Below are 15,000 nucleotides of genomic sequence, written 5' to 3'. Positions count from 1 at the left end.
GAGTGCGCGTAAGACTGCACTCTTTTCCACCCGCGACGCTCCACACGAACGCGCTTTAATCAAGCGCCGTTTCCAATAACCGTTACCACGTTTCACATTTTACGATGCACTGTGCACGGTATATAAGTTTGGTCTGATGTCGGTCAACACGGTCGGTGTTATGACACACAGTGCACTGCTCTCGCACTCAGTTGTTCCAAAAATCGTTCATTTTACGGACCCCATTACTTTCCTGAAGCGTGTCGGTAAGGTTCTCCTTCTCCCTTTTAATCAGAGAAAAACAACAAAACGAGGGACATTATGGGATGTATTTTGCGCCAATAGCAAGGATAACTTTCTGCCTCTCCATCTCTCAACGGAGAAGCATGTAAAACAACAAAGTTTGATCTTCTAGAGTGATCGTCCAGTCTGATTGGTTTATTGCGAATTTTTTTAGAACTTCTGGATAAATTACCCGGTGTCTCAGTACCTAAAACGACGAAAATTGAGCTTCTTCTGTTTTGGGTGTTCATCTGGCATTGCAGATCCGAGAATCCTTCGGCTGCAACGCAGAATTATCCACATTTAATTTCGACGGCTTAAGCTGTTATTATTTTTTTTAATTCAGACGGAGAGATTATTCTTGTCCTAATCTAGACTATTCTCCCACTTTCTCTGATGGAAACCATTGTTTCAAACGTAGAAATAGAAAGATTTTCGAAATCGTCAACTTAGCATGTTGTCAACATTCATTTAAAAAGGCACCTTTACTTTCATATTGCATGTAATCTGTATGTGATCCTTGGAAAAAAATTCACGAACGATGTCAACCTAGAAATGGCCAGCTCCTTAGCTGAACGTTCTTTCTCAAATGAAGGTTATTAAGGGGGGATGTACAAGTATTGCGCATGCCTTTCAAAAATTAGTCCATATTTCCTTTTTCCCTGAAGGTTTCACTCTCAGATGTGTGCGCATTGGCAGCTTATACGTGGCTTGCTCAAAAGCCTCAAAGGCTTGAGCCTCATTGTCACAATTGAATTCAAACACAACTTTTCCTGCCATAATATTTGCCACATAATGATTGACTTTGCCTTTTCCTTTGCCCATTTTACTCCCTAATGGTTTTCTGGTCACTGGTATGTCTGCTGTCACCATGTACATTTCCTTTGTTTTTGTGGCACGGACGATGGCCAGCCGAGCTGACTCCAGTGCGCAGTCTTTCACCAGTGCAGGCTGCTTGGCGTAGATTCCATAATGGTATCGGTCCATGTATTTGTAACGTAGAGGAAGAGGTGTTTTTGTAGCACGATGACAACAAGGAAACACATTTGGAACCTACAAGAGCAATCAATGGCAGGCAAAAAATAATTTGTTTTAATAAAATAATTCATGTTTGTTTATTTGTACCCCTTCCATAAAATCTGAATTACAGGTATAGTCAGCAAATTGTATACATGGAAATAAGCTTACAAAAATTAATGCAATAACAAATAATGGATTTTTATACATTTTGTGTTAAATAAGTGGCAAACTTATTTGTTACAAACTTTCCAAAATGGTCAGTTTTTGTGCTTTTCACAGAACTAGTAGAAGAAGACCTGAGTTTGTACTTGTTACTTGGTTGAGTGATTGACTTTTGACAATATTGAAAACAGGGTTTGGTGTCAGGGTACATATAAGCTTCTTACAAGCTTCTTCGCACCTATCCACAAGCATGGCAATCCGAGACGCAGCTAGTGCATCTACATATGCAAGGTTTGGAAAAACAATGGTAAGTGCACATTTCTGGACCTCTTCTAGGGCCTGCGACAAGTACTGTGAAAGATTGGCGAATGTAGGTGTCGCATATTCCAGAAGAGGCCTAATGAGTGTGCAGTACACCCTGACAATGTCAGCTTGGAACACTCCACAGCGCTTGAGCGTTCTGAAGGCATATAGTCTGTGGTTGGCCCTCTGAACTACATAGTCCGTGTGCTCCCCCCATGTCATAGACATGTATGGATAAAATACAAAACCCTGGTCATGATTTGCTAAAACACCCCACTCCTCTGTCAACGTTGGAGTTTTTAAAGGCAGTCCAATTTTCCCATTTCCACTTTTGACCAAGGGGAACTGGGAAATGTTTCAGTAATTGTGGCAACAACTGTAAGCAGCAAACTTTCCCTACTTATCGAGATATGGCTATTTTTGCCACACATAGTGAAGAGTTTTTCCATCAATCCAGTGAGGATTTGGATTTTCCCATGTACTCCCAAGTATAATCCTCAAAGCTGAGAGGTTAGCATTTAGTGTTTAATCAAGATTGTGAGAACCGTTAAAATTCTACTAAAATATGGCAAAACTTGGGTTCCTTGAGAGGCAATTCCAAACCAGTCCCATATTACAGTTAAGTTGCAATAATTGGCCAGTTTCTCCTTTAATAATAGGTGCATTGTGTTCTTTAATATTTCTTTTGGCATATTAAACAAATAATAAGTGAAAGCATATTACTTTTAGAATTAAAACCCGAACAAGTGGAAAATAGATCAGAACAGTAACTAGATATGTACAGTGTCTAATAGTACACATGAATATATTGTCTTTCAAAGTTATTAGGGAAATAAAAAGCAAACACATCCAAAATATCTTGAGCGAAGAAAAAAATTGAACCAAAACAATTGTCTACACAGGGATTCTTCTCATTTCATACAAAGACATCAATCTTAAATTTTAATAATGAGAATGTCTCATGCAGCTGTGAAATTGACCTGTCATTTTTCCTTTTTTTGGGGTCAGTCACGTGATTCAAACGTTCACTTAAAGACTTTGTGAAAATAATAACATGTTCTCCTCATAAATTTTACCTGCAATTTTGTCAGAAGAGTGAGGTTGTTCTTCATACAGCCCACAAAAGGCTGAAATACCTGCAAAATTCAGAGCAACACATTTGAAATCTCATAGATTACCGTACAGATCTTCAGTTCCTAACTTCCAGTTCTAAATCCTGCTTATATCAATATACATATGATGCACGATCCTTCCAGTAGATAGCGCTATTTAAGCAATAGCAAAAATCAGACCTGAAAAAAATCAGGCCTGTACGGGATTCGAACCACTGACCTCTGCGATACTAGTGCAGTGCTCTACCAATTGAGCTAACAAGCCAACTGGGAGCAGGCCATTAAGTTGATTCGTAATAAACCCGTGAAAGTGATAAATGAGATACAATGAAATATATGAAGTTCATATATTTTGTACTGCGGTATTAGATACATATGATGCACGATCCTCGTAGTAGTAGTATTTTTTTCAGGTCTGATTTTCGCTATTGCTTAAATAGCGCTATCTACTGCGAGGATCGTGCATCATATATATCTAATACCGCAGTACAAAATATCATGAACTTCATATATTTCATTGTATCTTATATTGATATAGTAATCAAATTTAAGTGGTTCACTTCTAGCCAGTAAAACTTGTTGTTTTATTCCGTTTTTTGGGCCCATAGGGCTCTATAATACAATCCCAAATAACATCAACAACGAGCATTGAATACATTCAGTTTGATCTACAAAATTATGCATGTTGATGTTTCAACGATAGCTAGAGGCGGATGGTGCGGTGATTTTATGGGTAAAAATGGTGTTATCATATCGAGTGTCCGTTTCTCCCTCAAAGTTTGGTTGCACGAACCTCAATCACACTTCCTTAAGTGAGGACCGTGAAAGGGTTCCCATCTTGTGAAATATAACTTTAAATTTGTTTTTGTACCCTTTACATCCTCACTGGATGTCTTTGTTTTCTAAGACTTAGAAATGAAGCTAGTCGACACCGTCCAACAAAATGATATAAAGTAAACTTATTTGCTCCGTTTACCTTTTCATCTCAAGACTTAAGGGGGAAAAGAAAGAGAGTAAAAAAGACAAGACAAACATTACCTTCAATCTCATGATAGTGGCAGAGGCCGCCATGTTTGGGTCTCTAGGCCCCCCTCAAGGCATCATGGGTAGTTTAAAGATGACTGGAAAGAAACAAAAGAACAGCCGCTGTCCACATAAGTTGCAACACTAGGGTAGAAATAACTGCAACTGAGCTCACTGACTCGTGCCGACAGAGCTGAATAACGTGCACACATGCGCTAGATTTTGCCGCGTAAACACGGATTTTGAGTCGTTCCCATGAATGATTTCCTATTCTGTTGCTTCGAGGTGTCATTTTCCTTGCCGCTTTTCTTTTACAGAATAACCTCCAAAAACCTGGTGCACCCCCTGAAAAGTTTCAAAAATTAATTTTCTCTTTAAAACCTCTGGAAATAGGGAAGTGCCTTCGCTGAAAACAGAGTTCCTCGGTTTTAAAAGTCAGCCCTGACTATTTTCCGCTAATTTCGCTAAATTTTAGACCTAGGACACTTGAGCCCGCGTTGTTGACGGCAACCCGCTGACGTAGCATTTCATTAATCAGCTTTGTGACTCGTGCCAGCAGAGAGGCATTCTGTCTGCGCTTGCACATGATTTGAGTTTCGATGAGTTTAGCCGCTGGTGCGCGCCCTCACAAACTCCCGCTTTTCTTCGAAAACTGACACGAAGTTGTGTGCAATGGCGGTGCAAACAAAATTGTTTTTCGTTTTGCAAGTGTGTGCACTAATTTTTATCGTAAACGTGACAGATAGTGTAAAAAGGTCGAAGCATGGGTGTATAATTTGCGGGAAAAAGTCTCAGAAAACTCTATTTCGTGGTGTACACGGGCGGTCAAACGCCGACTTGTAAGCTTGTTTTGGTTTCCTCGAGACAACATCGAGAGACATTTGTGAAGCCTGCAGAAAGGCTCTCCAACAGTACAGAAGCAATGGGAAGACATTTCATCGCGTTAGTGTTTTCTCGCGTTTAATTTCTCTTATCTCACGTACACTTGTGATGCTGAAATAAAGATCAAACGCTGCCCCGTGGAGCCCAAACTACAGAAGTGTTATATTTTCATTGATATTGCCAAACTTAATTTATAAACAAGTCAACGAAAATGTAAAACAAACATTTTCAGTGGGCTTGAAGAGTAGAATCCTTCTAACATTTGGTATTTATCTTTTGTTCAAAGTATGTTCAGTCGAATCTCAACCAACCCGGACGAGTTCCGAAGAGAAAAGGACCAGTCATGTCAGTGTCAGGTTCTGAGTGTGTAGCTAGTGTGTTAGCTAGTGCAGATAATGATAAGGAGATGGTAGTTATACCAAAGGAGACCTTTTCAGAAATGGAGGAAAATTTGAAGATTTTGTCGCAAAGTAAGTAAAATCGCTTGCTTGGTCTGCCTTTGAATTCCACTTTCATCTGTAATCAGTAGTGTAATTAATTAGTTGATTGTAGACACCATCTTTAATAATAAACAAAACTGTGATGCCAGGAACCTTTTCAGTAAAGGATCAGTTTAAATTTCGAGATAAAAGGTCTTCAAAACCAAATAATGTATAAACAACAACCCAGCTAGAAGAAACGTACTACCATAGTTGTTCCCGGGGAAGTGTAATTTTGAGCAAGAAATTAACAATTTCAAGCCTCTGACGCTTAATAATTATTTGGCTAGATTTGCTCCCAAACTCTAGTATAACACAACCTCCTACCCCTGGTGAATGCCCCCCCCCCCCCCACACACACACTCCAAGCAAACTGTTGCTGTCCCATTCATATCACTAGCCCTCTTTGATAAGTAGCAGGGGAGTAGTGGAAATTAATCAGTCAACAGAAAGGCAGACAATTTACTTCTGGAATGCACTTTGAAGTAACCTTCCAGCCATGCATTAGTCTCCAAAGTTATAATTTCAAATAAAGAAATACTGATGGAGGAGGCTCAGTCAGATGAATTAGCTTCAAAGTAACTGATAAAACAAAGAAATAAACAAATAAATAAAGATACATTTGAATAAAATTCTAAACATGTATAATTTTACTAAACCCTAAAATGGTACAAACAATAGTACACAATAGCAAGCTTAGATACATGTACAAGCATTATTCATCCAGAGTCTATAGTTCACTGTTCAAAGAAATAAATAATAAATTGAACCAATAGTTGCAGTATTATTTTGAGGTTGACTGTGTACGGAGCTTCGTAAACTGCCTTTGATGAATGTAAGCCTAGTTTTGACCTTTTTCTTACAACAACGCTTTTCCCTTCATGAGGAATTAATGAAAACAAAGGCTACTTTTGAAAGACAACCTGATTCACATAAGAAAAGCAACAGCTATCATCTGTTTCAATTCAAAGAGTGATATTGTACATAAAAGTAAATTTAGTTCCATGTACATGACAGGAATCTTCATCTAATGCATTACAACAAGGTCAACTCTTCACAAATATTTAACCCTTGAAAGCCATATTTTGAACATTACACTTGTCTGAGATAAGTTTTATTCTTCCATGTATTCTGTAGGATGTGACATAAAGAAAGAACTCAACTTGGTCGAAAACAAAATATACAGCAAGTTAATAACATGGGAATCCACATCTACCAGCCTGAAATGTTCAGAGAATTCTGCATCTCAGCAGGGGCAACAAATATTTTTGATGCCATTCTTGATGCAATTACATCAGCAAGGCACTCCACAGAGCATATTAATCTCAATAAGAGAAGGGCTGTGTCAGTTATTTATAACCTTTGCTACTGTTTGAGTCAGGCATGCAATGCACTTCAAACTGACCCCGCCCTTTACCTTAGGAGTTGTAATCTAAATCAAGAAGGTACGGACACACAGCACATTATGGGTCTCTCTTGTGCAAGAAGGACAGTGAACACCATTGCTAAATTGTTGTCAGAAAATCATTGCAAATCATTCAAACATTTCATTCAAGATGCCCTTGAAAAGTGGCTTTCAGTCCTAATTATAGATGATTTCACCTTAATTCACACCAAACGAAGACCAATGAGAGATAAGGCATCTAAAACAAAGTCAATGTGTACAATAGTCATTAAAGCTTTTAAGAACATACCTGCTGTAATTGTGCTGCAGGCTGGTATCATGCATGATGTAAATGGCATCAGTATAAACACATGCCTACAAATTATTACATCTGCATCATCTATGCAAAACATGAGCAGTTCATATGCTTCTGTAATGCCAAACTGGATTACCAAGGCTTTTTTCAACCCAGAACTTCAACGTCCATTAGTATTCGGAAAATGGCAATGTGAAAACAATGAGAAAAATGGATGACCTACACCTTGTTGACTTTGTGGAGTTACAACTTAAGTCCAAAGAGGACTTTAATACAGCATATAACATAGCACTTAGTGCTGGTTTGGGTGATTATGCAAAACAGTTCATTATTTTTCAGCCTGGTGATTGGCCATGTCAATTTTTCTGCCACCAAATAATATATCAGTGTGTGAAGAAGTTTATCAGCTATCAGCAACCTCATCAAGTCAACTGTGAAAACACTCAAGCTGCATCAGATCATTCGGCATATTCTTATCCATCCTTCACTGGTTCTGACAATGAGCAAAGTTTGCCATCAAACTTGTCTTCTCAGCCCTCTATTCTCTCTGTGATTCCAATGATAGGTCCTCTCCACATATCCTTGAACAGTAGAGAACACATTGTTACTTCCTTCCATCCATTTTTCAAAACAGTGTATGGAAGCATTTTTACTCGATCAAAACTGGCAGACAATCCAAAACCCTGGAGGATCAGCGTGCTCTTAGAAATTGTTTATGGAGGATGGACATTAATATGAGAATCTGTGATGAAAAAGTTTTGGCAATTTAAAGATCTGGAGTACGGAACACTTTTTAATCTTTTGGACAACTACATACCCTTAGTTCTTTCTATTTACAGCATTTCCTTTAAAATTAATAATTTCTCAGAATACTTCAGAGCAATGATTCGAATGTGGATTATGTTCACCTGCCTTAAGCGTCATCATTACAACAAAGCTCCACTTGTCTGGCTTAACATGCGCTCACACTGGGGAAAGCATTCACCCCAACTTTATAAACTTCTTCGTAACTACATAACAATTTTTGATGAGTATCCTGTTGAAAATACCCCCAGCATTCTACGTGCCCAAATGAAGCCCCCTGACAGTGCCAATGAATTAAGAAATAAAGCCAAACAAGTTTTGAATCAAAGGAACAACAAGCTACCTTTAGATCAGCTTTCACATCACCATCACAGTTTTCATTTTCCCAGAACCAACTACAGTTTCTCAAAGTCAAATGTGCTCAAGTACTTAGTTCTATGTTAAGAAGAATTGCTTCAACACAAGGACAAAGCTCACTCTCGTCAAATGGAAATACAACTTCTCAAGTAAAATTTCCAACAATCTGTGCCAACTATCCCATCAAGAGTACTGCTTACCTCTTGGGTATCAAGGTAACGTTAAACCTGATGCAGCTAAGCAATGTGACTTACCTGAATGTATGTCTTGCCAAAATGATGACTGGAAAGTTTTAACAGGTTGCTTTCATTCCTTCCACAATACCTGTTTGAATGGCTTAAATTCATGTCCCTTATGTAAGGACTTCCTGAAAAAGAAAGTTCAAGAACTTGGTCAAACTGCAAAACAAGCAATTCTTAATCCTAATTCAAGCACTGAAGTACCAGCTGTGAGCAAGGACAATGAAAATGAAAGATCTGATTCAGGGTTAGATTCACCCACTGAAACTACAACTGCAAGAGAAATGGAGCAAAATGAATTTGAAAATACTATAAGACAGCTTAATCATGAAATTGCAAGTCTTAATCCAACTTCACAACCATTCCCAATTTCCAGCAATAACCAAAGACTCACAAAAGCTGCTTCCAACACCAGAGAAACAACTACTAAGGTCCCTCCACACTGCAGAAAATGCCACCATCCTGTTTGTGGATACAAAAGATCAAACAGTTCACAGGTTAAAAGTGATTTTTGTCCCACCAATGTCTGCACAGTAAATTCAGGCAATAGTTTCTCCAGATGCAACTGTTCGTGACACAGGGAAAACCACACACGGAGAGACACTCCACCAGCTCCAGCATACCAAATAACTGTAACCACAAACCAGCATGTGGATGTAACTGAGTGGCTCTTGCCTCCAAATATTTGCCAATCAACCATAGCAGGGAGTCTGATTGGAAGTAATGCCTGTACAGTTATTGCTATGCTAACTGGATGCCATTTTATTGAAGGTAAAATTTTCATTCTTCGACAACTTCAAGATCTATCACAGGTAATTCTTCTCTACAGCCAAACAATTCACAAGGGGAACCATATTTACAGCTTGTTTCATGTGCCTGCGCAACAACAAACCTGGAAGTCAAAGAGTTCCTTCAGTACAACGATGAAGAATCTCAGAAAATTGAACTAATTGCAGACTTGGGTTTTTTCACTGTTGAAGACCTTGAATCTTATCTTACAAGCTACCATTGCCAGCAGCCAACATTTGCTGCAGTCCTGATTGTGCCCCCAGACAAGACAATGGTGTTATACTTCAGGAATGCAAGTATTTGCCTCTTTGAAAGTCACAGACATGGCCACCAAGGAGGCATTATAGCCTCGAGCTCTTCTGGAAATGCCCGCAATTTTGTGCGATATGTTGAAAGGATGGTAGTGAGAGACTGGGAAACGCAGTTGCAGGGATCAAACATAGCTCTACTAGGTCTAAAGTAAACTCTGAAAACTTAACTTTAGACCTGATACAGCTACTGTATGTATCAAACATTATAATTGTGCTACATTTTCCAAGTAAGTTGCTCAGCACGTGTTTCATTCATTTGGTGAAATAAGTAGCAAAAAACATGGTCTCAGGCATACACATTATGAGTGAAATGCAAGGTTTACAACACATTCCAAGAACATGTATGCTGGTTAAATTATTTCAAATCCCATATTCAGCTTCAGAAATATATTAAATAAATATTTACTTCTCTTTGCAAGTAAGTGAAGTTCCAAACTATATAGAGATTTTAGTCAAAATAAAGCAGTCGTACAGCTGTTGTGATTTGACGCTAACTTATACGCTTAGGATTTTCGATAAAAACAACTATCATTTCGCGCGATAGACCTAGAGTACTACAAGTGTACCAAACAGTACTTTGGCGTCGTTCGAACACTCCACTGAAGAACTGAAACGTACACGTCATTTTCGACCGCAAATTCGTTTAAAAGAAATATTTGCGGCGAAAAGCACGCATTTTTTCTGGTTAAGGAACTTGCATAGCTCGGAAAAGGGATAAATAAAGTATTCGCTTTACACAGTTTTGAGTTGGGGCAAAATACCAAAACAAAGTTTTCGTCAATTTTCTGCCGGGACGCTCACTCGAAGGGCAAAAACATCATTTACGCCATACGTAATAAAAATGATAAAATACAACACAATAAAAGAAGATCTACTTGGTAAGACTATTATAACAAATGAAATGGATTCCAGGAGTACCTCTAAAGCAGACTTAAACGACATATCCCATAGACGTTCACTGCGATCTATGACTTGGAAAAAGTACCATAATTTGCTCCGTTGAAATGCACCAAAAGTGCTCGCAATAAAGTTTTAATTCTCGTTGCTGTACATTTTATAAAGACTGCAATCCCCAGCGGCTGTAAAGAAAAGGTAAAGACACTATTAGTAGCAATATTGTTAAGTTGGGGCACCGGTAGGATTTAGAGAAATTTGACTCCAAAGCTAATGCAAATTCAGAATAAAATCAAAATTCCCCCGTTAAAAGGGGCCTTCTGCATTACGATCGTCTTAAAGTACACACACCAAGTTTATCACAACCCAAATTCAAAGGTCTTCAGACTCACCTTAATTGCTTTGGCACTTGTGGGAACATCCGGAAATCGGAGCAACTTCAGAATACCCGTCCACATCATTTACATCTTTCGGGAGGCTTTGAAGAATGAGGCATAACACAATAGACGCTATTCTTATTTAATGACATGTAAATGAGTGGCCGGGTATTCTGAAGTTTCGGAAATCAGCTGATGTTAATTTAAATCCCGTGGATTTGCCAATCTCTTAGCTGTTTTTAGGCAGTTTGATAGCAAAAAATCCTTTCATGGGAAGTCGAAGGAAACTACAGAACTACCCAGAGCGTTAGAAATGTATGTAGGTATTTAACTTTCTTTCATTTCGTTCCATGATCTCCCCAAGAAATCAAAATGGCGCCAGGGTTCTTTCATTCCAAAAGATTTAACGCATGCGTAGACAGAATGCCCCATTGCTGTGCTGACTCGTGCCATGTCTGGATGGCGGCGTATCTTTGGGCACCAGAGAGTAATTTCGATGGAAAAAAACATCCTCTCTGATCCTACAAGTGATGGGAATGTCTCCACGAATGTTTCCTCTCAGGTATCAGAGCGGCTCTCCAGTCCTGTGTATAGTTATGAGACATTCGACAACAGGGAATCAGAGAACTTTGTTTCGGATCAGGGAAATTTCACACAAACATGTCCAACTTGCGGTGGATCTGGAAAACTAACAAAAGGTTAGCTGCTTAAAGTTGAGAAAAGCATCTTTCTCCTGAGCGATTATGATACACTTTACATCACCCGGAAGGAAAATCTGACGCAGCCAATCAATAGTTTATATCATATACTGTAACTTGAACTACGATTTCATCGATTACACTGTTGATGCTAGACTTGATTTATCTGCTATAGTTTATTGCTATTGTATCTATAAAACTCAAGTTTAAGTTGGATGCAGAAAATATTTGAAATTCAGGAGCATGTGAAATACAGACCTGGTCGAAATACCATTCGTCGTAGGAAGTGCTAATTAAGAGGGCACAGAGCTGTACATTTTGATTCTTCATGTATCCAAACCTTCGACCTCTTTTGCATTTGAAATTATTTCACTTTTTTTATTATGCTGTCAAGCTTCACCTAGTCAACGACCAAATTTTCGAATTAGTCTCTTAAACATTCTTTTTTTTTTCCGATCATAATTGTGAATGATGGTTAACAGTTTTCATACCTAAATGAAAAGCACATAATTATGTTGCACCAGTAGTGCTGCAAACGAAGAAGTGATATTTCAAGGAGAGATTCATTATAATTATTTCGAAAGTGAGCTAAATACATATTTATGGTATCAGTGAAAAAAAATAAGTGACTTGCCCACCTGACCCAAACAATCTAAAGGAAAAAAAAATGAATTTTATCATTTTCCTTTCATTTAGAGCAAGAACATGACTTAGTCGCACTTATTCCAGTAAGAGACAGACGACTCAAGCCACGAAGAACGTAGGTCACTGTATATCATGTAAAGATTTTCTTGATGTTATTTCTCCAAGACCTCTCCCTCACCCTAGCTAGGCAAGGTTCAAATTTTCCATCCCCCTTCCCAGGGTACAGGTGGCAGTCAAATGCCCTTGGGTTGTCAGGGGGGGATGTTCAAGTTTCAAATTGATCAGTGCATAATATATATATGACAAGTGTCGACATTTTGATTTCATGACTAAAGTCTTATGGAAAAAAGGCAGAGGAAACTATAGGGATATTCACGAACGGTCACACTGCCTCTATTTGTATCCTGGTTGGCTAAGCCCATCACTTTATTTGCATTTGTAATACTCTTATATTGACATGATATATTTGATGGCTTGATCAGTGTATACTTCATACTGATCTGCATCTTCTTCTTTTCCAGTCTTCTTTACCTTGTCCTGGCAGTGTTCCTTTGTCTGGCAATCTGCGCAGTGGTTGGTGCAATTTTCTTCCCAAGAACTGTTTCAATCAAATTAGTTGATGCATTTCCAAACAATATTAGCATCCCAAGCACAAACCATACAAATCCTGTTATTATAATAAATGTGAGTGAATAAACATGAGTATTCATCTTGATATGACATTTATTTAATGAGTGATAATGATGATGTTGATAGTAATGATAATAGTATTAATAATGATGATAAACATAATGAAAAGGAGCTGATATTTCGAGCATGAGCCCTTTGTCCTGTTGAGGGGTTAACACTCGAAATGTCAGCTTTGAAACCCTATATGGTTGCTAATTTGCATTATCACCTCAGTTGATAAAACCAAAATGCCTTGTTACCCCCACTGATGCAGTACCACAGTTTCTTTAGAAACTTACCCCCTCTATAATGAAAAGCAGGTTCCTAAAGCTACATGTAACAACAAGAGAAAATCAACAGCCTTGCTTTTTACTTTTTTTTTATCTTTTTTTTATCCTGATCATAATTTTTCCTTATTTTTCATGGTCATTATATGTTAGTGTTATGGAAATATTTTTAAAATTGTCAAGTATATAGAATAATTCAGCCTCAGACAGGATTCAAATCTGTGCCCCCCCCCCCCCCCAGTTAGGAGACACTACCAATTGTAATTCTTCTGAACTAATGCTGCATTCTAAGAAGATCTTTGATATCTAAAGTTCGATTTTCAAATACCGCTAGAAGTATCTCCTTTCTTTGAATGATAATCACCAGAATAATTATTCAAAATAATGTTGTAATAAAGTGGATGGGACTGGTGTTGAGTATGTGTATTTCTTTTTAATTTCTAGAGCACTGTTTTAGTCAACAATTCCAACTTCTTTGAGGCAAGCTTGGATCACATAAGCATTCAAGTCAACTGGAATGAATATGTTGTAGCCAACCCAGACATTCCAAAGAAGATAACAGTGCCAGCACGCTCAAGTCGAAATGTATGTTGATTAGTGAGGGGTAAATTAATTTAAATACAGGAATAGACAACGTTCCTTAAATAGCTCAGATCACAGAATTCCTGGACTAAATTTCAGTGGCCTGTTGGCTTTGTCTTATCCATATGAATGGGTGTATAGTAAACTCACCAATCAGTTTACACTTTTCTTATGCTACCAGTGACATTTTTGACAAAGCACTGGTAATGCCCATAAATTGAAAGACACAATCCTTGCTGTACAGTTTTGCACTGATATTTTGTGTGCCAAAGAAACAACCTCTGTTGAGTTTCTAAAAAGTTTCCTTGGTTACAACTATGTTCATTTTTTCAAAAAAGGAAACTTTTTACCCATACTTTTCCAAACACTTAAGACACTTAAGTGTTGTTTGCTTTGAAGTACTCACTACAGGTATGTTGTGTATCTTTCCCATCTAGCATACATTTATTGTGCGAACAATTTACAAGAATAAAGAAGCAGACAAAATAAAGTAAGTTTCTTTGCACTGAAGCTTATCTAAAAGGGAAAACACTGTAAGGGATTCTCACCATTGCATGTCTGCCTTATTCAGGGCTGCTTGATACAGGATCATTTTACAGAAAACAGGAAATTGTTGAATTACCTAGAATGAGTTTTTACAATTTCCTTATAATAGATTTCATTTGACATGGGGATAATAATACAGCAAAGGAATGATACCAGGAGGTGGACTGCAATTTGAGCAACTGCAGAAAAGAAGCCTGAAAAAGTTTAGGCTTCTTCTGGTTTCAAACTAGACTTTCTCAAAGTCGTTCGCTTGGTTTTCTGTTCTGGTGTGATAGGACCTGCACGGCTTGCTCGTGCTTCACACTCGCTGTCACGCTACGCACTCAAAAGCGCAACTTGTGAGCAAGTCTAGTTTCAAACCTGTGCCTCCCACGATATGTGAGCCACCATGTTGACGTTTTAGAGTTGCCAATGTTATGTGTATGATCCCCTTACAACTCCTGCAAACAGTTTGTCAACTTGGACCTAGTTAATTTACCAAGCCTGTCAGGAGTCTCCTGGTAGAGCACCTGCAGGCCTAGGTTCGACTCCTACTTTCAGACGCCCCCCGAAGTTCTTTTTGTCTGAGTATGCCTGTGTTATTCACTGAACAACATCATCTTTCACTCAAATTGCTAGCCTTAAAATTTACTATCGTCATTTACATCATCAAAATAATTATTGTTTGATGATGATTGCAGTGATATATATATCTTATTAACCAAGTGCGAGGGCTGTTCTTGGAGAATATCGGCCCAAGGTCTTGACAGTACGGACCGAGCGCAGCTAGGTCCGTACAAAAAAGACCAAGGGCCGATATTCTTCCAGTACGGTCCCAAGCAAGCTTGGTTAATAAGAGATTTATTATACGACTGAAGTTC

At 38.3% G+C, this 15,000-nt stretch overlaps 2 protein-coding genes and 2 pseudogenes across 2 annotated transcripts in view; 3 read left to right on the top strand and 1 right to left on the bottom strand.

The window, feature by feature from the left end:
- Nucleotides 1–402: 402 nt before the first annotated feature.
- Nucleotides 403–4,009, bottom strand: LOC111341766 (uncharacterized). The gene is made up of 3 exons (XM_022948772.2): nt 3,897–4,009; nt 2,823–2,882; nt 403–1,314 (listed from the first exon to the last, which is right to left on the bottom strand). Exons 1-3 carry the CDS (start codon nt 3,927–3,929, stop codon nt 895–897), a joined length of 513 nt encoding a protein of 170 aa, XP_022804507.2. The 5' UTR covers nt 3,930–4,009; the 3' UTR covers nt 403–894.
- A 2,357-nt stretch (nt 4,010–6,366) lies between these two features.
- Nucleotides 6,367–7,708, top strand: LOC148719446 (uncharacterized; annotated as a pseudogene).
- Nucleotides 7,709–8,365: 657 nt separating this feature from the next.
- On the top strand, nt 8,366–9,594 carry LOC148719445 (uncharacterized; annotated as a pseudogene).
- A 1,535-nt stretch (nt 9,595–11,129) lies between these two features.
- Nucleotides 11,130–15,000, top strand: part of LOC111341576 (transmembrane protein 106B) — a 6,082-nt gene continuing 2,211 nt past the window's right edge. Inside the window, exons 1-5 of the mRNA XM_022948572.2 lie at nt 11,130–11,411; nt 12,108–12,171; nt 12,578–12,740; nt 13,457–13,597; nt 14,032–14,084. Coding sequence (XP_022804307.2) covers nt 11,165–11,411; nt 12,108–12,171; nt 12,578–12,740; nt 13,457–13,597; nt 14,032–14,084 — 668 coding nt within the window. The 5' untranslated portion in view covers nt 11,130–11,164. The remainder of the gene's footprint in view (nt 11,412–12,107; nt 12,172–12,577; nt 12,741–13,456; nt 13,598–14,031; nt 14,085–15,000) is intronic.

Source organism: Stylophora pistillata, chromosome 12 (assembly GCF_964205215.1).
Source record: "Stylophora pistillata chromosome 12, jaStyPist1.2, whole genome shotgun sequence".
Taxonomy (NCBI): Eukaryota; Metazoa; Cnidaria; class Anthozoa; order Scleractinia; family Pocilloporidae; genus Stylophora; species Stylophora pistillata.
The sequence above is the reverse complement of the archived record's forward strand: the minus strand, read 5'-3'. Positions and strand labels throughout refer to the sequence as shown.

What these genes read in the sequence shown, in the direction of transcription:
- LOC111341766 (XM_022948772.2), bottom strand. Translation starts at nt 3,929, where the DNA reads ATGGCGGCCTCTGCCACTATCATGAGATTGAAG. An exon ending in CCACTATCATGAGATTGAAG is followed by an intron (nt 2,883 to 3,896) that starts GTAATGTTTGTC and finishes TGAATTTTGCAG; the next exon opens with GTATTTCAGCCTTTTGTGGG. An exon ending in CTCTTCTGACAAAATTGCAG is followed by an intron (nt 1,315 to 2,822) that starts GTAAAATTTATG and finishes TTGCTCTTGTAG; the next exon opens with GTTCCAAATGTGTTTCCTTG.